This window comes from Nycticebus coucang, chromosome 4, assembly GCF_027406575.1.
Source record: "Nycticebus coucang isolate mNycCou1 chromosome 4, mNycCou1.pri, whole genome shotgun sequence".
NCBI classification, from domain to species: Eukaryota; Metazoa; Chordata; class Mammalia; order Primates; family Lorisidae; genus Nycticebus; species Nycticebus coucang.
Genome location: NC_069783.1, coordinates 106,680,478 through 106,701,972, shown reverse-complemented (window position 1 = coordinate 106,701,972; position 21,495 = coordinate 106,680,478). Strand labels below are relative to the sequence as shown.

General features: G+C 47.0%; 1 protein-coding gene across 14 annotated transcripts in view; it reads right to left on the bottom strand.

The window, feature by feature from the left end:
* RIMBP2 (RIMS binding protein 2) overlaps positions 1–21,495 on the bottom strand; it is a 266,080-nt gene that overhangs the window by 100,605 nt on the left and 143,980 nt on the right. For all 14 annotated transcript variants that reach the window (XR_008379598.1, XR_008379600.1, XR_008379599.1 and 11 more), the window contains exons 4-5: positions 15,099–15,221; positions 4,230–4,334 (exon numbers count right to left, since the gene is read on the bottom strand). Coding sequence is in view for 11 of the 14 variants with exons in the window: in XM_053588646.1 (XP_053444621.1) it covers positions 4,230–4,331 (102 nt within the window). In the remaining 3 variants the exon portion in view is untranslated. The remainder of the gene's footprint in view (positions 1–4,229; positions 4,335–15,098; positions 15,222–21,495) is intronic.

The window sequence follows — 21,495 nt, the reverse complement described above, 5'->3', positions numbered from 1 at the left end:
TCAGTGAGGCTCATTTCAGGGGCTACTGCCAATTTGTGGGAAAGCATGACCTTTCCTCCGAGGCAACTTCCTCAGAACAGAGAAACTCGAGAGAAGACATGACTCTCAAGGTGCCCGCGCTCCTCTCAATGCCAGAACATCTGTAGTGGTGGGTCAACCCAGCGGCAGCTGCTGCTCCAAGGGTGGCATCATAGAGGGGACAGCAGGTCTCCTAACAACACAGTCCTGGGCCTCTGGCTGGCTGGGACCCAGCACACAACACTCAGAAGCATCATAGTCAGGATGGCAGAGAGCAAGAGTCAGTGGTCGGTACTGTTTACTGTCAGCTCCACAGAGAAGTGAGTGGGATGTGAACTGTGTTGAGGCTGCGAGGACTCTAGAGCCTGGCACTCAGCAGAGCAAGGAAGCTATCGAGTAGACACAGCACAAGACAGGCGGCTATGACTCAGAATTGACACAGAGGGTCCATCTACAACCTTTCCCTCCTGACCATCCACACGGTAATTAAAGCCAACATGTCGAGGGGAACACATGAAGTCGATCGCAGCATCGATTACACGTGGCATGGCCGATTCAGCTTCTCTTAGTGTTCATCACGCATTTCAGTAATAGCTTTGAAACTGAAAGCAATCATTTCACAAATGGGAGGAATTCTCAACCACAGTAAAATGGTCAGATCTGCAGATGAATTTTAAATACAGGAAAACCCTTTAGCTCACACCACTGGATTATCACAACTGCTGCTTGTCACAGGACAAGGACATAACCCACTTGAGGAACGACAAGTCTGAAGCAGCAGAGCACCTGGGACTCGAGGGTCCCCACTGTCCTGATGCCACCAGGGAATCTCCAAGTACTGTAAGGTGGCAGAATCCACCTGTCTTTCAAGGAAAACACACTCCTGCTTATGCCACATACTGCACATCAAGAAAAGGAATATTGTGGAATCTTGGAAGCAGAGGATCAAAGTCCCAGGAGGGGCAGAGGGAATTCCCAGGACCCAACTCTGTGTCTGTCCTTGGGAGCAGCCAGGATGGCAGGCAGTGGCCAAGGGTCAGGCAGGAGTCTCCACAGTGAAAATGGGATTACTAGTTCCCTGCAGCACTCAGGCCTTCCCAAGAGGAATTTTCCAGTTCCCACAAGGACCTCAGGAATAGAGGGGTACACACTCAGAGAACCAGGCAAACAGAGACAATTAACTCCAAGGAAAAGAAGAGTTGTACAAAACAAGACATGCTGCCATCTGCAGAGTTTGGAGAACTTGAGGGGGAGAGCGGGTACTGGTGGGGCAGAGGCCTTTGCTTTGGGATGTGGTGTTCCAGGTCATCCCAGAGGCCATGAAGAGCCAAGCTTGAATACGAGAACTGTGATTCAGAGGTAGCGGCTGACTGGAGACCCAAGTTTGGGTGCTGCCATACACCAGCAGTGTCCAAACCCTCGGATAAGCCAAGATTGCCAATGTAGTGAGTGTAGACCAAGAAGGGACACAGCTGAGGACTGACTCTTGGGATTGCTGGCCCAGGATGTGCAGAGGGGTCTGTGTATAAGAGGAAAACCAGGACAGAGTGGTGTCCTGGGAGATGACAATTGCAAACTGGGCCTCTGGGTGGAAGAAGATGAGCACAGAGAATGGACCCAGCACTAGGCCCACACATGGCGTGCCACCCACAGGCCCACATGACGAGGGTGGGTGGCCCACTGAGTGGACACTAGAAAGACCTGGGCTGTGGACAGAATGCAGGGCTCTTTGGGGTAGCTCCACAGTGCTCCCTCATGGGAACCACTTTTGGACCTCGGATGGTGCAAAAGACAACTGATGAGTTTTATGTTGATAGAGGGACAAGGACCAGTCTCAGGTGCTCCCTGGCCCTAGGGCAGAGGCATGACTGCCTGGCGGGTTACAGGCTCGCTCTGTGCCTGCAGTTCTGGAGTCAAACCCTCCCCCTCAAGGCCCGTTCCTGATGTCCTGCCTGATTCCTCTTTCTCTCACGCACTGAGCTGATTCCCACCAACGATTCTGCATTCGCTGCTCCCTGATCCCCACATCCACTCACCCAGCTCCTGACATGGTGGGCACCCTCTCCTCTCGTAAACCTTCCCCTTCTCTAAAGGGTCAACCTCCTACTCCGTACTATTTACTTCCCTCATGGTTCTTGGCACACACTTTCAGTCTTTCATTTCATTCTGCTCCCATGGGGCAGATCCCAGGCTGACCCACTTGTCCCACTTTCTGGAACAACAGCTGAGCAGCTGACTTAGGGGCAGGTGGCCAGAGCTTGCTGAATGAACCATGAGGGACCCGCCACCCATGCTGGACACCAGACAGGACAAACTGCAAAGAATCTTCCAACCTCCTTCCACTCCAGGTTCAACCTTCCTCTTCTCGTGCTTTTCTAAAAAGTCAGACCTTCTAAGAAATTACAAAGAGGACACATTGTCCAACTTCCCTTCCTCTGCTCCCCTCACTCTAAAGGCAGAGACAGTGATCAGTGTGCAAGGGAAAGAGCAAAGGAAATCGGATAACACACAGAAGCGATTGGGAAGCTGAACAACAGAGCTGGTCCCATTCATCTTCTGGTGTCACAAGCTTAGGAAATAGAACTCCGGGCTCCTGGAGAATGTTCTGCTAAGAGGACATGGACTGTCACCCTCACAGATGATATTTGCATCTCTGTAGACTTGTTATCTGGCTCAGACAGTCCCAGCCTGGAGATGTGGCTTCCAGGGCTGCACTGAGTGAGCACAGATACCATTCCAGCACCTCCAGCCGTGGCAAAAGTCCTTCGGGTGCAGCCAAGAGATGAGAGCAATATTACTGTCTGCACTCCCGCAATATCCTTCACGATAACATCTACTGAAATACTGCATCTCAGGGGGCCTGCCAACCTATTGTGACAGGCAGTAAGGACTGGGACTGTCCCACCAGCACTGACTTAATGAAATCTATCTTTACAGAGATTTCATGCTAAATGATTAAAGGAACAGCATCAGAAGTCATCTACCTGCTGCGACAAGCTCTGCTAATAAACTGGAAGAGAAAAGCCACTCTGACATATTGTTATCACCAGCCAGCTGGGGCAAGCGATTACGAGTCTTTTATTTTAAGATTTAAGACCTGAAGAGGCTATCAAATGGGGGCGGGGGGGCACAGAAGGCAGAGGAGTTGCCTGATGTCCACCCCAGTCTGTTCCAGGCTGGGGAGCCACAGACAGGCCTGGGGAGGGGTGGGCAGGGCTGGGACACCAGGCTTTGGAAGGAAACCAGAGAACCAGTCACAGTCAGCATGTTCCAATTTCTCAATGCAGGTATCCCAAGTCCTTTTAGCTCTGAAAGATGGACCTTGCTGCCATTACAGGAGAGACAGCAGGACCTGAGGACTGGGGGGGGTCGGTTAACTTTCCCACCCCCAGCAGGTGGCAGGTGCACCCTAAACCGCCCAGTCCTTGTCCCTAGGGCCTCTTCACTCTGTCAGCTTCTCCGCCCTTCTCTCTTCTTTCTCTGTCCCTTCTCCCCCTTCTCCTTTGGTAATGGGATCACGCTATGTATACTGCTCTGCAGTGAGATTTGCTCACTTAATAACTCATCATGTGACAGCCTCCAGATGGCAGGGGAAAGCACGATGACTCCCTTCACTGATGTCAGATGGGTCTGCGGCGTGGAGGTGCCACGCTGTACACAACCAGCACTTGGATGGTGATGTGTAATCTCCTATCCCCCTCTCTGATGCAGCATTACTGAGAACAATAACAATCCCCCCATTTGAATGTGTTCCTGAATTTCTTGCAGGGCAGTCTCAGGATGGGAGTTGGAGGGTCAGCATCTACGCACAGTTTTAGTTTTAATCAATGCTGCATTTTACTTCCCCCCAAATAGCTAATTTACACCTCTGCTAGCAAACTGTAAGAGCGTCCTTTCCCCTACGACCCCTAGTTTTCAATCACTGCTGCACTTTACCTCCCCCCAAATATTAGCTGAGACAATTCACACCTCCACTAGCAAACGATAAGAGCATCCTTTCCCCTACCACCTTACAGGCACCAGATATTAGAGCTCCTTTTGTTTTTGCATTACAGAATGTGAATATGGAAACTAGAAAACCTAGAGCACATGGGAGAGCAGAAATGACCAAATCTTTCTCTGCAGGAGGGGCTCTCCAGGCTGTGGGTGAGCTGTCCTCACCCACCCCTCCTGTGTGCCCCCCATGCCTTGCCCCAGCCCACTGCACTCACCTTCTGCAGAAGGTCGATTTCCCGCTGTTTGGCGCTGAGGACAGCCAGGGCCTGCTCATGCTCTGCTTCCAGCTGCTGCCGCCGTTCAGCGGCCTCTCGCATGTGCTGTGGGGACAAGGAAAGTCTGGCTGAGCTTGGTCACTGCCCCCAGGGGTATGCATCCACCCTGGGGCAGCCCAACTCCACCCAGCCCAGGGGTCTCAGCTGATCTCAGCTTCGCCAGGGAATAGCAAAATCAACAAGTGGGGGATAAAGACTGTGGAGCCAGCAGGTCTTCAGGTCTTGTTGGTCCTTCTCACACTGTGCAGAGTTCAAGTGAATTCCCTCTTCTCTCTTGTTTTGAAAACCTTTTTCCATTTTGACCCAGGTCTTTTGCAAATAGCAGCTGAGGTTTATAGATCTTCTCCTTACATGTCTCATACCACACCGAAGTCATAATCCTTGGATCAACCACAGGACGAAAACACTAACTAGCTCCAGGCTGTGAAGAGGGGAACTAAGGCACAGAGAAGTCACCCTTGCCCATTACAGGCTGGTGAGCAGGCATTGTTGGAGCTTCAGAATCTTGTGTTCTAGCCCCTACTACTAGGTCTAGGGACCCACGTGCTCAGCCCAAGTCCACATGCTCCTTCATTTACCCTCCAGGGAAGGTCTTTGGGAGGATCCCATTGGCCTGTTGCCTAGAGCAGTGTGAAGGGGCTGTGGTCCCCACTATGTCCTCTCCCAGAGCTCAGGGCTCAACTGTCACCTACTCACCTCTATTGGGTCCCCGCCCACCCAGAATCATCATCAGAACAGCAACAATGAGGATAAGAAGCCTCGGACCTATGAGGCTGGTAATAGTGAGCCACTGCAAACCTCAGGGCAGCCACACAAGGAAACACGTGAGAAAGTACACCGCAGAGCAGCAGCTAAGACACTTGGGCTCGCACCAGGAATCACCCAGGGAAACGTCTCACGGTGCCCAACTGGCAGCACCAGAAGGCCATGAGCAAAATGTTTGAATTTCATTGTCATTTTCTTGTAATGTTTTTATATTACTAAATATATACAAAAGGTGACTTTGTGGTCATTTTAAAATCTGTATCTTTTACATAAAAGTCCAGATTCCTTCGAAAATCGAAAGGTTCAGCCATGGCCAAGGGAAGCAATGGGGGCTGCTCCCTTCCAAGGGGCATGTGGCCTCCAGTGCCCAGCTGCCCATGTCACGCATGTCAGAGAGCTGCAAAGATGACCCACGTCACAAAGGAGCAGTCTCAGCATGGGGGGGTCCTAACACACCTTCCTTCTGGTTGATTTATTTTTATTGATTCATCATTTTACAGTTCTATTGATGTGTAGTCTTTTATGTTTTTAGTTAGTTTTGGAATCTTAAAAGATTGTAGCCTTCACACATCAGGAGGCAGGACACTTACGCGATGACATTGTTGCCTGAGGCTGCTGCCAATTCACACTTGAGCCAGAAAGAGCCCTGAATAGGCAGGAAGCCCAAGGGCAAAGGGGGTGGAGGGACCCTGGTTGGGGAGGCAGGGCCCTGTGGGAGGAGGGCAGAGAGGCAAATACATTCTCCTCGTCATTTCCCCACAGACAACCCACCCACACTTCCAAAATCTCCTTTCTTCTGGGAAATATCTTAGAGCTGAGCCATTTTTATTGAGGATGGGGAAGGTGTCTGTTTTTCATTTTGCAAAGTGAACGGTTGTGTGTTAATGAAGAAGATAAATCTCCCTTGGTCCTGTGTTCCAGGCATGGTGCCATCCTGCAATGGTGCCCCCACTGCCCCCTCTACTATTTCCTAAAGAGGCTCCCGGTTAACTCCGAAGCTGTGATTACCCTGCACCTCAACAGACAAGTGGTGGTTTTGCTGTTGTTATGGAAACTATCGTACAAATCTGAGATCCTAGGAAACAGAACCCCCAAAATATGAACAAACCCCCATAAAACATGGGTGTCTTGGTCAACTACCATAACCTGTTCCCACTGAGACCAAATAGATGGTTCACCCCTGTTGTGGACAGGACAGGTAAGGAAAGGGCACTCGGTCATTGCCTGGTGTCCACCCCTGCTGGAAGGAGGGCTGCCAGGAGCCAGGCAGGCTTCCCAAGATCCAGGCATGTTGTTCTCCTGGTCCCACCGAGCAGTTTGGGTCCAGCCATCTGGGGCTGGCAGTTTGTCTCTTCACAATAGCTCGATTCCCCTGCACCCACCACCAACTCACTGTGGTTTTATGAACCAGCAGCACATCTCACAAGGCATTTTAGGAAGGACGGAGACATGCCACCAAGGCACACAGACCCACGGAGACTCTGAGGATGTCAGGCAGCCCCTGAACTACTCAGAGGGCCTTCAGGAATGAACGTTCCCCAGCCCTGGCCCCCTAACTCAGGGCCTGTGACATCTCCAGCGTCAGGTTCTCTCATGAGGGCCCCAGAGCTCATGGACACTGCTTATTCTGAGGAACACAGAGCCTTTGTGAGGAGTGTCCAGTTCTAGGCCGGCATGTGTCTCTTCCATCTACTGGTTCATTTGTTCCTTGTGCTGTGGCCCTGGGATCTACAGTGGGTCTCTGTTAACAGCCTCGTAGGTCCCAGGCCTCTGGTCCTCATCGTCAGTTGTCCTGATGGTTACTCCAGATGGGCAGTGACCCATCGGAGGTAAGTAGGTCAGAGTCAAGCCCTGGGCTCCGGAAGAGGACAGGGCAGGAATCAGGACATTTGACCACCATTTATTGAGTGCTTACAAGGTCCCAAGAAGCTGGGCACACTGAACAAGACTGTACCTTCAGGAATGAATATCCCAAGCTTTAGGAACAGACGGTCAAGAAAGAGGAACGAGACAAGTCAGAGGTAATAGTGAATGTTGGATTAAAGCTCTAGGTTGATATTCAACCATTTTGATTTATAAAAACAGCTGTTTCATGTAGCCTTGTACTGGGTCCACAAGAACACAAAGATGAAATTCAGTCTACTGCTGTGATGAGAGTGCCCTTGCTCCTTCACCCACTCAACACACGTTCACCAACTGCTTATTCTGTGCCAGTCACCATGCTGGGTTCTGCAGGCAAGAGCAACATAAAACAGAAACAAAAACGAAATAAACCCAGTACCCTTGGAGTGATGATTGCGGGGGAGGGAGGGGTGCGTTGAATAGCATGCAGCACGCCCAGCAGTCCAAAGTGCTGTGAACACACATGAGGCACGGGATGAGACGGGGTGGTCCAGAGGCCAGCATGTTAGACCAGAGCCATCTTCTGGAGCAGAGACCCATAGCAGGAGGCAGGCATTCTGCGAGGCTACAGGTGGACAGGCCCCCAGGCGGGGAGCAGCATGGTGTTAGGAGGCCTCCATTCTCACCCAGACAGGCCACGAGGGCTCCACCAGTTCCTGCAAAGCCTTCATAATCTGTTCAGATGCTGGCTCACAGACGTGGACCATACCCCACAGGGAGGAGAGGCAGTGGGAGAGCAAGTCATTGCTCTTCAGCCCTTCAAGGGGTACCATCTCTCCTGAGTATGCTGCTGATGTTTGAACCCACCCTTACAAATTAATAAAAAGGTACAAGGCAAGAGTCATGGCTGGTAATTGCTACTTTGGAGTCACAGTGCAGGTAGTCATAAAGCTTCTTAGCTTCTCCATAGATAACGTCACCTTTTAGAAACCCAGGGGTTAGTTTTTGAGATATTTCCCAGGTCCTACATTCCAGTGGGACAGTGGGCCCGCCCAGGCCGGCAACCCCTACCAACAGCTCAGCCAACTGCAGCCTGTAAGTGCCTACCCTCTGCCCACTAAAGTGTCTTTAAAAATCTACTTGATCCGCAAATTCTTAAGAAGGCAGATTTGAGAAATTCCTCCCATACCCCACTTGGCACTAAGTGGAATATACCCTTCTCCACTAGAAACTTGCTGTCTCAGTGCAATGGCTTCCTCTTGGGCAGTGGGCAGATGAACCCGGCTGGGTGGAAACATTTTCACTAGGTCTTCCTTGATCAGAAGGGCCCAGATGTCCCGAGGCCAGCCTCTGGACACCAGCAGTCTGGACACCAGCAGCCTGAGAGATCTTGCAATGCAGAAGAAGCCCATCACCTCTCAGCTCAAAGCCCTTTGACAACCTTCACAGCCCCTAGTAAGTCCAGGTGCCATTATGACTGCAGGGCCCACACATTCTGCCTCATGCCTCCTCTCTGTCTACCACTGTCTGCCTCTCACACTCTGTTCTGGACACCCTGGCTTTCTTCCTCTCCCAAAGAGCTGGCAAACCACTGCCTCAGGACCTTGGTGTATGCTGTTCCCTCTGCAAGGCACAGTCTTCCCCTCAGCACTCCTCACTCTCCACAGGCCTCACCGTGCTCCATACACTCACCACCACCTAACGTGCTCATTCCCCAGGCTGAAGCAAAAACCTTGCACCTGTTATGTGTCCCTATCCCTGGACAGAGCACTTAGCATAGGTGCTGCTTCTGCCCATCACTGCCCTGTGACCTCTCGGGGTTCGGCTCCACCACTCTCCCACCCCCACTCTACTCTTGCCACACCTGCCTCTGCCCAGCTCCTGGAGCTTCCCACCGACACTGTCCACAACAGGTGCTTGCAGGGACAGCACAGCATGGGTGGAAAGGTCAGTGAAGGGCATAACACAGTGTTTACTTAAGACGCAGACCACGCGGGCCCACCCCCCAGTTTTGATGCTCACCAGCTCTATAGCCTTAGGATAGCTGCCTAACCTCTCTGGGCTCCACATTCTTCTAGATTATTCAACATCATTATCTTTCCCAAATGGCTAATAATTAATGATTAACTAATGATAATTATTAACAACCATGTCAGAGATGTTTTAAATTTTCCATGAGCTAAAATAGTATGTGGTGTCCACTAAGTTCTCTATTTTACATTTTAGTACACATCTAAGAAGGCCTCTTTTCGTTGAACTCACATAGCACTGGGTGAAAACTCCGGTGTGTGGCAGGAAGTAGAGCTTGGGTGGTGGCCTGGGGGCTCCACCAACAGCACCATGAGGAACTAAAACTATACTAGTGAGATGGAGATCAGGACCCAGAACACAGCCACTGCCATTTGCAAAGCATTTGCTACACGCCAGGCTCTCTGCCAAGGCTGCATGCTGCCTCATTTAATGCTGAGAGTTGGATGCTGTGGTCACTACTTTTTTTTTTTTTTTTTTCAAATTAATATCAGGGTGCAATTTTTAGGTTACATTCTTCTTGCTTCCAGGGTAAAGTTCCATTTGTAAAAGAGCCCCTCACTCAGGGACTGTCGTCACTATCTGACAACAAGGCAATGGGCTCAGAAAAGCTAAGCAACTTGCCTGAGGCCACACAGCTAGAATGTGGCAGAGCCTGGACACTGTCCCAAGAACATCAAGACTCCAAGCCTGCATGTTCCCAACCACTGCCCCATTTCTGGGTTGAAATACTTATAAACAGCCACCTTCGGGACCAGAGAAGCTGTGTCATATGCCCAAGCAGCCGACCTAGTTTGGATGAATGATTATGCAGCTGTTTAATTACACTATTGTTCTAGCTAATTTTTGTGCTTCTGTTTATTTTGGACGTGGGTACTGCCTGTGTAATCTTTATTTAGCTTTGGGAAGGAAGTTATTAGTGGAAGGAGGAAACCATTTTCCTCACAGGCACTCATCAGAAGCATTAACCAGACACAGAAATAACTCCGGGCGTGGTGCCGCGGCTTCAGTGTCGCTGGAGGATAAAGTGGTGATGGGCACTTGGTGAGCTTCTTGCTTCAAGGAGCAGGGAGAAGAGGGCTCATAGATCCAAGGGTCAGAAACAACAGGGATGAAAAGGCTTTTCAGTTTCTCAGGATAATGCATGAGTCCGAGAAATAGTTGTCAGAAAGGCACAAATTGTACCCCTCAAAGAGTATGTTTGAGGTTCATTATGATGGATGTGGGTGCCGGGAGGACAAGCTTAGGTGGGGACTTTGGTTGGTTTCCACATCCATTTCCCCAAATCTTTCCTGTCCCTCCAAAGCCCACATTCCCCAATGGCCACTGCCCACAGCTCTGCTTCCACTCTCAACAAAGCTTGGTAAAAGAGTGATTCTACCTCTCTCTCCATGGTCTCCCTGCCCATTCCTTCCTCAAGCCTTTGCAATCTGCTCCCTCCTGCTGTTCAACTAAAATCCCCTGCTAAGGCAGCACAGGGGCTCCCTGTTATTCAGGCCGTGGCCACCACTCAGCCCCAACTGGACAGTCTCTTAGCAACACCGATCACAAGGGCCCGCGTTCTTGATGCACCCTGGACTCTGGACACGCTTGCTGGTTTCCCTTGTCCAGCCCCTGCTTCTGCCTGATCCCTAAATCCTGGAGCAGCCACTGCTGTAGTTACTTCTCCCCTTGGGTGGCCCTGCTCAGTGCCACTATTTTAAGTGCCATGTAATTCCAAATTAAACCCTTATCCCTGCACCCACACCCAACTGCCTCCTCTTTATCCCACCTGGACAAAGTAGAGGAAGTGCAAATTCAGCCAATCTGAAATAGAGTTCTTGATTTTCTTTCTTGGACTAGGTCCTTCTTCAGCCTGCCCCATCTCAGCAAACACCACTGTGCCCTCAGCCCCCCAGCAGAGACCTGAGGATCCTCCCTGATCCCCACTTCCTGCCTCATTCAATAACCACATCTTTAAAAATTCTCCTATTTGCACCAAAATCTCTTCCCCTGTGTCTGCTGCTCCCACCCAGGCCAGTGCCAGCCCCTCCCTGGACCAGAGCCAGACTTCGCAGGTACTGTTCCTGCCCCTAAATAGCTGCCCCAGAGCAGCCTGCTCCAGACCAGAAGTGCGCCCTATGGCCATTCTCCTCCAAGGGCACTGTGGCTGCCAACGGCACTGAGAACAAAAGCCTGTCCTGGTGGCAGTGGCTCCTCTGGGATCAGGCCACTTCTGTAACTCAATCTCTCACCTCCGCCCCTTCTGTATCACACTTCAGCCATGCCACTCAAGTCATTCCCCACCCCTACAGATCTTAGCATGCTCCTTTCCCACCGCCTGGAACACTTGCGCTTGTATCATCTTATCAGAGATTGTTTTTATGTTTATTCTATGTCCCGTCCCATCCCCTACAATCTGTGGGAACAACAAGATTAGAGAAATGTGTGTCCCCATTTGCTGGTGCACCCCAGGGCCCAGGCAGTCTCTGGCAACCCAGATGAGGTCCCCACCTGGAAGCTCATACCCCACGCCCCAGCCCGCACTGCCCCTCCCTCTCTGCTCTCTGTCAGCCCGCACTGCCCCTCCCTCTCTGCCTCTGGCGTCCTTCTGCATCAATACTGAACCTTCTTGTACTTCCCAGGCCATCAGAGTTCTATTTCTTCCTGGGAACCCAAAGGGCCTGAATATTCAACTGAGAGTCTGAAAACAACTGGCTTTCACCCAACAACAGAATCCCACCAAATTCCTAACATTTGGCTTCCACATCCCCTCTAAATATTGTCCAAGGGCACATGTGACATTCCATGGGAAGATCTCACATCTGAAAAGTACTAGGGATTACGTGCCACAAGAAAAAGCGCTGTCTGAAGCACGCTGCCTATGGCAGGACTCATTTTTAGAGTGGGGATATTTATAGCCAGATGCTGACATTAACGCTGGCTCTTAAGTAGCCTACAAATGTCAAGGTGCCACTTCCCAAGGAAAGCTCGGATGTGACATGAAATGAACAAACGTGGAGCAAATTGAATTATCTCCTCAATGTTAGATCAAAGGTGGATTTGTCCTCTGCTTTGGGGCCTGCCTTGCCTGAGCAGAGAAATTAAGGAAAAAGCAATTTCCCTTAACAGGCGTTAATGGCAACACTTTGAATGTCACATTAGTGGGATCTGCTATGCACAGTAGAAACAGTGAAGCGTTTTTGTGCACACGATTTCTTTCCATCTAGCACCTGGTGAAAAGGATACCAGCTCTTAACGAGCCCATGTCTTCAGAACAACAGGAAAGAGGTGACATTTAAACCTGCTGTTTCCAATGGCACGTGATATCTGCCCCATCCACAGATATCAGGGTCCCCCTTAGTGATAACAGAGATGAGAAAGAGGCCTGTGATTTCTGGGAGCAGAGTGTATGTTTTAGCAGCAGCCCAAGCCAGTGTTTGCATAACTAGAGTTTTTGTGTGCTTTACCCTGAGAGGTTCTAGATGGGGCCAGACCATACCCATAGGTGCACACGCAGCCCAGGCATGGGAATCTGGGCTGGGGGTATAGGCCAGAGTTCACATCGCAGGCTAGAGACTACTCTTCTTGGCAAGGTCAGCCCCTTGGCTGATGTCCGGGAACTTAAATTTGGTAGAGTCCTCACTATCTCCTAAGAAGGGCTCAGGGTGCCTAGACCATGCTATCTATCTGCTCTCCTTCTGAAAGCCTGGCAGTTGGGTACATTCCAGGCACAGGTGCCCATGTGGCCAGCCCCCAATAATAATCCTGGGCGCCGAGTCTCCAGTTAGCTTCTGTTAGATGGCATTCCCTATATGTTGTCACAATGTGTTTGGGGGAGTCTCAAGTTCACATCAAGCCCTCTGAGGGCCTCTTTTCCCCCTCTGTCCTCCCAAAAGCAGGCTATGCCCCCAGTGTGAATACCTGTAGACAGGAGGGCATGAAGAGGACAGTTTGCAGGAGGGAGGAGGGCAGGAGCTCAGGTGTAAGCCTGGGCTGTCATTCCTGTGCAAGGTCCTAATGGTGAGGTTCAAACCTAAAGTCAGATAAGAAGGGCAGCCACTGTGGGCGAGGTGGGAGAGGTGAGAATCTTAAAACCCTGCAGTTATTAATCGGACCTCCTCTGACACCTATGGTGCCAGTGTGTTTGGTCCAGGGAGATAGTACCTGAAATGACAACCCCAAAGATATCCAAGTTCTCAACCCAGGACCCGGAGATACATTAACTCCCCTGGCAAGAGGGACTTTGCAGATATGACTTAGTTAAGGACCTTGAGATGGGAGATTACACTGCATCACCCAATGTCATCACCAGGGTTTTGATAAAATCCAAGAAGATGTTGCACCACTGGCTGTGAAATGGAGTAAGGCCATAAAAAGCCATAAGAACAGACCCTCCAAAGCCTTAGGAAAGAAAATACAGCCACGCCAACATTGCCATGTTAACTCTGTAAGACTAGTTTTGCCCTATGACCTCCAAAATTGTTGTATGAAGCCGCTAAACCACTGTGGGTAACTTGTTTTGGCAGAAACAAGAAATGAAGTGCATGGTTTCTGAACCTCATTTGCGACCAGCTGATTCTCTGATGCAGGGGGCTGCCCTGTGTGCATTGTAGGAGGCTTTAAAGCAAGGGCGTTCAATTTTATTTTTTTCCTCTGCCACACATTAGAAAAATAAGAATTATCTTGGACTACATGTTAAATACACAAATAATAAAAAAAGCTGATTAGCAAAACAGGTCCGTGCATACTTTTCTTGATATCGCACCTGGCCTATAGGCCACAGATTGGACACTCCTGCTTCAAAAACTCTCTGACCTCTCCTTCCCCAGTCATACCAATCAAATGTCCCCAGGGGAGCAAACTGCACCCACTGAGAACCACTGGTCTAAACTATCCTTCCTGCTTACTTTTAATCTCACAGACTTTCAGTTACGCCCTTAACATTGCGGCCCATCCTCCACTAAGTTCAACAGACATCAAACATGATGCAAACAACTAAAGGTTGAATAACTCATTGTTCATGCCCTCAGAAAACTCAGTCAATAGTCAAGGCAGTTGCTTATATAATTATGTGGTAGCAACTCCTCTCTTTAGGGTTGTGCCCTAAACTTAGAGCAAATAGCAAGAAGCAGTATCATCAGTGCTCATCTCAGCTATCCCCGCCAGGAACTAGCAGGCCAAGCCACATGGTGCTGACCATGGCCTTGCTCCTCTGCGGAGAACCATACCACTAGCTTGGCTCACATTTAGGGTCAGCAGTGAGAACAGGGCATCTTTACTTTTTAACTAACATGTAATTCATGTGCCCTAAAGTCACCATTTTTAAGTGTACAATTTAGTAGCTGTAGGATATTTACAAAATTCTGCAACCATCAATGATACTTAATATCAGTCCACCAGGGTTCATTCCCCTACCCTGTCACTGGTCACCATTCATTGTGGAACCTCAGAGCAGCAACCATTGACTCCAATAAGCTAGAGCTGGAATTAAAATCTCTTCTTGATTTAAAGTATATCACTAAGGGCAACACAATCTCCTTTTCTATACTTGTGAAACGCCAAGTGATCCAAGTAGCGCATGTACTGATTAATAGGACTGGAGATGATTATTCTTTGATTTTTCATTTAAATTCTCACCATGAGAATTCAATAAAATTTTAATACTCAAAGAAAAAAAAAACTAAAGAATTCATTCAGCTTAACTCTGTGACATCAATAGCAAATCAACCCACCCATTAAATACTGAAGGATACCCCCGCTCATCAGAAATGCATGAGGAGTATCTAATTACCTACACCCTGATAGAGCGATTTTCTGATTTATCTATTCTCTTTTTAACAAAGGTCATTAAACATCTGAGGAACAACTTAAAATTCATGAAGTTTAAAACACTACTGCAGCCCCTGCCCCTGGTCTTCAGTAAGTGAGCTCCATTCCCATTCCCGAGCCGCCCGTGCCCTCAGCTCAGCTGTGTTTAACATGCTAAGAAATGGAAATGCATAATTGCTTTTACAGGACTGCTTCCAAAAACACTCAGATTTCATTAGTTATCGCTTTTTATACCACAGAAAGGATAAAAACAGTCCCAACAGCCCTGAATTTTGATGATGGCTCCAAAAGAGTGCCTCCACTGCCTCCCGCCCTGGAACCCACATCCCTCCTCCGCAGCTGGAGGACAGGGCAGCATCCTACCTTCAGGACCTGTTCCAGGTTCTCCAGCTTGGCTCGGGGCTGGCGCTTTTCCCTCACGGGCGAGTTGTGTCCCCCGGGAACTGCGGAGAGCGCGTGGCGGAGCAGGGCATGCTCTGCCCTTACCTGCAGGGAGAAGGCAGGGCAACAGGGAGGTGGTTATAGCACGCTTGGGACCCAGGGTGTGCGCCCATCCGCAGTGGGCAGCCACAGCCTCCTCCTTAAGGGCAAGAGCTTCCATTTCCTTCCTCAGAGCCTTCTCCGTCCTCGTCCTCCATCACGGACCTCACTAAGGGGCCATGACGCTGGGGGTGGCCGACGTGACTGACAGCTGGCCAATCAGCAAATGACCTCCCTCTTCATCCCGCCTGCTTTCACCACAGCCTCAGGCATTGGTTCAGGACCTGGGCATGTTCCCTATGCCTGGCCAATCAGTGTAGTCTTGCTGCCCTGGAAGATAATGATTGGTTGGGGAAGTTACACAGCTCCATTGCATCCTCAGAGAACATGCTCTTAGACATGTGTACGAGCCTGGGAAGATGTTCTCTTTTTCCAGCTAAACTTGGAAAGGTGAGGACAAAAGGCCAGTGCTGCCATGCCATTTGCCATCATAAGGAAAAAACCCAGCTGAGGACAGAACCAATGAGATGAAGCCAGAGAAAAGCAGGATCTTGAGGGATCTTTTGAGCATCTAAATCAAGCTGTGCCTGAAGCTAATTATCTTTTCCTTTCAAGATAGTTGGGCCAATGGATTCTCTTTGTTTATATCAGTTTGAATTGTCACCAGTCCCTTAGTAACCATGAGAGTCCTATCAGATACAGAAGTGTTACCCAAATTGGGCATAGTGATTCTTCTGCGTAAAACTTTCCCCTTATTATTATTTTTATCTATTTATTTTGGGACAGGGTCTCAGTCTGTCACCTGTCACCCCAGCTAGAACACAGTGGCATCATCATACCTCACAGCAACCTTAAACTCCTGGGCTCAGGTGATGTCTCCACCTCTCAAGTAGCTGGGACCACAAGTGTGTGCCACCAGAGTCAATTTTTTCTCTGATGCACAAAATCTCACTCTTGCCCCTTGTTTCAATAGTGGATAAAAATGACAACAAAATTACACATAGATTATAGTTAATTCCCCTATAAATTCAGAAACTGTATCAGTTTTATTCTTAGGACATGACCTCCAAGGCCAAGTTATTGGCTTATTTAGGAGGCACTGCTTCTTCTCAACCTCTCCTATGGCTTTTGTGAGACAGGTGAGGACATGCTGTGACGAGAGAAGTTACCACGATTTCTTTCCTACTGATTCTCCTTGCAGAAGCAACATCTTTGAACCTAACAACAGACTTGTAATTTTTCTCCCCCAGTGTTATGACATGCAGTATGGCTCCAGTAACAGACTATCATAAAGTCACGTTTTTCAGGGGCAGAAGCCCTGTTTCAAATACTTTATGTACTGAGTGTTAGTTTAACCTGATGACTTCTGTGGCACCGAAAGAAAGGAAGGCACCCACTTGGCTTTCCTAAATGGGAGCAGAGTCACAGGAAAGCTGTTATTAAGAGGTCATAGAGAGGTTTGATTCCAAGGAGTACTTTAACACCATTTGCCTGCAACGTGATGCATGAGGCAATGAACTTAGTAAAACATCCAAGTGCTCCTAGTGCAAATGTCATGACCTATTTGAATTAAATAGTCCTTACTTCTGAAGCTCAACACCCAGGGTACAGTCTTGCTGCAAGCCATCACTTCTCACTCACATTCCTAGGTGGGTTTTTTTTTTTTGGCCCCTCTAAATCCAGGCCATCCTACTGCATCCCCTGAGAGGCCCATCTTTGCATCTGCTTCTCCTGTTCCATCTGGCTTTAAGTTAGCCTTGACCAGTGGAAGAGACCAGCAGGAAAGACTGAGATCAGTGTGCATCAGAGATCCCTTCCTGGACACTTCCCATCAGCCCACATGCTCATCTGTGCAGGCCCAAGGCTACCCTCTTCAGAAAGGCTACTAGTCAGCTGAGCTTGGCTGGTGAGCTGGGAATTGTAATTTCAGGTAAGGTTCCCTCCTCCCTAATGAATAAGGGTAGCACACTGTATCAAGGCTCATTACACAATGTAGCGTCTTCTGAACACCTACTTTCTTTCTGGGCATCTAAAATTTTGTTACATGCTGGGTACAGGTACCCAGGTGACTAACCCCCAGTAAAACCCTGGGTGCTGAGACTTTAAAGGGTTTCCCTGGTAGATGGCACCTCACACATGCCACAACTTACTTCCATGGGGGAATTAAGTGCATTCTGTATGGTTCTTTTTTTTTATTAATTTATTTTTATTGTTAAATCATAGCTGTGTACATTAGTGCAATCAAGGGGTACAATGTGTGGGTTTCATATACAATCTGAAATATTCTCATCAAACTGCTCAACGTAGCCTTCATGGCATTTTCTTAGTTACTGTATGCAGGCATTTGTATTCTGCATTTAGTAAGTTTTGCCTGTACCCATTCTAAGATGCACTGTAGATGTGGCCCCACCCATTACCCTCCCTCCACCAAAACCGCCCCCTCCCTTCCCCTTCCTTGGCCCTTTCCCCATAGTCTTGTGCTATAGTTGGGTTATAGCCTTCATGGGAAAGCTATAATTTAGCTTCATAGTAGAGCTGAGTACATTGGATACTTTTTCTTCCATTCCTGAGATACTTTGCTAAGAGTATGTTCCAGCTCCATCCATGTAAGCATGAAAGAGGTAAAGTCTCCATCTTTCTTTAAGGCTGCATAATATTCCATGCTATACATGTACCACAATTTGCTAGTCCATTCATGGGTCGATGGGCACTTGGGCTTCTTCCATGACTTAGCAGTTATGAATTGGGCTGCAATAAACATTCTGGTACAGATGTCTTTGTTATATTGTGATTTTTGGTCTTCTGGGTATATACCTAGTAAAGAAATTACAGGATTGAATTGCAGGTCTATCTTTAGGTCTCTAAGTATTCTCCAAACATCCTTCCAGAAGGAACGTATTAGTGTGCATTCCCACCAGCAGTGTAGAAATGTGCCCTTTTCTCCACATCCACACCAACATCTCTGGTTTTGGGATTTTGTTATGTAGGCTACTCTTACTGGAGTTAGGTGATATCTCAAAGTAGTTTTGATTTGCATTTCTCTGATGATTAAGGATCATGAGCTTTTTTTCATGTGTTTGTAGATTGTGCGTCTGTCTTCTTTAGAGAAGTTTCTCTTCAAGTCCCTTACCCACCCTGAGATGGGGTCATGTGTTCTTTTCTTGCTAATACGTCTGAGTTCTCTGTGGATTCTGGTTATTAGACCTTTATCGGAGGTATAACCTGCAAATATTTTCTCCCATTCTGAGGGCTGTCTGCTTGCTTTACTCACTATGTTCTTGGCTGTGCAGAAGCTTTTTAGTTTGATCAGTTCCCAGTAGTGTATTTTTGATACTGCTTCAATTGCCTGGGGAGTCCTCCTCATAAAATATTCACCCAGGCCAATTCCTTCAAGAGTTTTCCCTACACTTTCTTCAAGTATTTTTATAGTTTCATGTCTTAAGTTTAAATCTTTTATCCAGTGAGAGTCTATCTTAGTTAATGGTGCAAGGTGTGGGTCCAGTTTCAATCTCCTATAGGTTGCCAGCCAGTTTACCCAGCACCATTTGTTAAATAGGGAATCTTTTCCTTACTGAATGTTTTTAATTGGCTTGTCAAAGATCAAATAACGGTAAGTAGCTAGATTCATCTCTTGGTTCTCTATTCTGTTACAGACATCTACTTCTCTGCTTTTGTGCCAGTATCATGCTGTTTTGATCACTATCAATTTATAGTATAGTCTCAGGTCTGGTAGCGTGATTCCTCCTGCTTTGTTTTTATGGCTGAGTAATGTTTTGGCTATTCGAGGTTTTTTCTGATTCCATATAAAATGAAGCACTTTCAAGATCTTTAAAATATGACAATGGAGCTTTAATAGGAATTGCATTAAAATTATATATTGCTTTGGGTAGTATGGACATTTTAACAATGTTGATTCTTCCCGGCCATGAGCATGGTATGTTTTTCCATCTGTTAACATCTTTAGCTATTTCTTTTCTTAAAGTTTCATAGTTCTATTTGTAGAGATCTTTCACATCCTTTGTTAGTTATACTCCCAAATATTTCATCTTCTTTGGCACTACTGTGAAAGGAATAGAGTCCTTGACTGTTTTTTCAGCTTGGTCATTGTAGGTGTATATAAAGGCTACAGATTTATGGGTGTTGATTTTGTAGCCTGAGACATTGCTGTATTCTTTGATCACTTCTAAAAGTTTTGTAGTAGAATCCCTAGTGTTTTCCAGATATACGATCATATTATCTGTGAAGAGTGAAAGTTTGATCTCTTCTGACCCTACGTGGATACCCTTGATTGCCTTTTCTTCCCTAATTGCAATGGTTAAAACTTCCATTACAATGTTAAAGAGCAATGGACACAATGGGCAACCTTGCCTGGTTCCTGCTCTAAGTAGAAATGATTTCAATTTAACTCCATTCAATACGATATTGGCTATGGGTTTGCTGTAGATGGCCTCTATTAGTTTAAGAAATGTCCCTTCTATACCAATTTTCTTAAGTGTTCTGATCATGAAGGGATGCTGGATACTATCAAAAGCTTTTTCTGCATCAATTGAAAGAATCATATGGTCCTTATTTTTTAGTTTGTTTATGTGTTGAATTACATTTATAGATTTACATATATTGAACCAGCCTTGAGAACCTGGGATAAATCCCACTTGGTCATGGTGTATAATTTTTTTGATGCGTTGTTGGATTCTGTTTGTTAGGATCTTATTGAGTATTTTAGCATCAATATTCATTAGTGATATTGGTCTATAATTTTCTTTTCTTGTTGGGTCTTTCCCTGGTTTGGGGATCAAGGTGTTATTTGCTTCATAGAATGTGTTGGGTAATTTTCCTTCTTTTTCTATATTTTGGAAGAGGTTTAGTAGTATAGGTACCAGTTCTTCTTTAAAGGTTTGGTAGAGTTCTGATGTAAAGCCATCTGGTCCTGGGCTTTTCTTTTTAGGGAGATTTTGTATAGTTGATGCTATTTCAGAACTTGATATAAGCCTGTTCAACATTTCCACTTCATTCTGGCTAAGTCTTGGTAAGTGGCGTTCTTCCAGGTATTGGTCGATTTCTTTCAGATTTTCATATTTCTGTGAGTAGAGTTTCTTGTAGTATTTGTTAAGGAATTTTTGAATTTCTGAGGGGTCTGTTGTTATTTCATCTTTACCATTTCTGATTGATGAAATTAGAGATTTTACTCTTTTTTTCCTGGTTAGGTTAGCCAAAGGTTTATCTATTTTATTGATCTTTTCAAAAAACCAACTTTTGGATTTATTGATCTGTTGTGTAATTCTTTTGTTTTCAATTTCATTTAGTTCTGCTCTGATTTTGGTTACTTGTTTTCTTCTGCTGGGTTTGGGGTTGGAGTGTTCTTCCTTCTCCAGTTGCTTGAGATGTCCCATTAAGTTATTAACTTCCTCTCTTTCCATTTTCTTCAGGAAGGCTTGCAGTGCTATAAATTTCCCTCTTAGGACTGCCTTTGCAGTATCCCAGTTCTGGTAATTCGTGTCTTGATTGTTGTTTTGTTCCAAAAATTTGGTGATTTCCTTCTTAATCTCGTCTATAACCCATCTATCCTTCAGCATAAGGTTGTTTAGCTTCCATGTTTTTGTATGGGTATGCAGGTTCCTGTTGTTATTGAGTTCGACTTTTATTCCATGATGGTCTGAGAAGACGCAAGGAATAATTTCTATTTTTTTAAATTTGCTGAGGTTAGATTTGTGGCCTAGGATGTGGTCGATTTTGGAGTATGTTCCGTGGGCTGATGAGAAGAATGTGTATTCAGTTTTTTGGGGATGAAATGTTCTGTAGACGTCTGTTAAGTCCAGATGTTGAATGGTTGAGTTCAAATCTAAAATTTTTTTGCTTAGCTTCTTTTTGGAGGATCTATCCAGCACTGATAAAGGGGTGTTAAAATCTCCAACTACTATGGAAGTGGAGGAAATCAAGTTGCTCATGTCTGTTAGAGTTTCTCTTATAAATTGAAGTGTGCTGTGCTTGAGTGCATAAATATTAATAATAGAGATCTCATCATATTGAGTATTACCTTTAACAAATATGAAGTGTCCATCCTTATCCTTAATTATTTTGGTTGGTTTAAAGCCTATTGCGTCTGCGAACAGGATTGCAATGCCTGCTTTTTTCTGCTTTCCATTTGCCAGGAATATAGATGACCATCCCTTCACCTTGAGTCTATATTTGTCTGGTAATGTAAGATGCGATTCTTGTATGCAGCATATATCTGGCTTTAGTTTTTATATCCAGTCAGCCAACCTGTGCCTCTCTAGAGGAC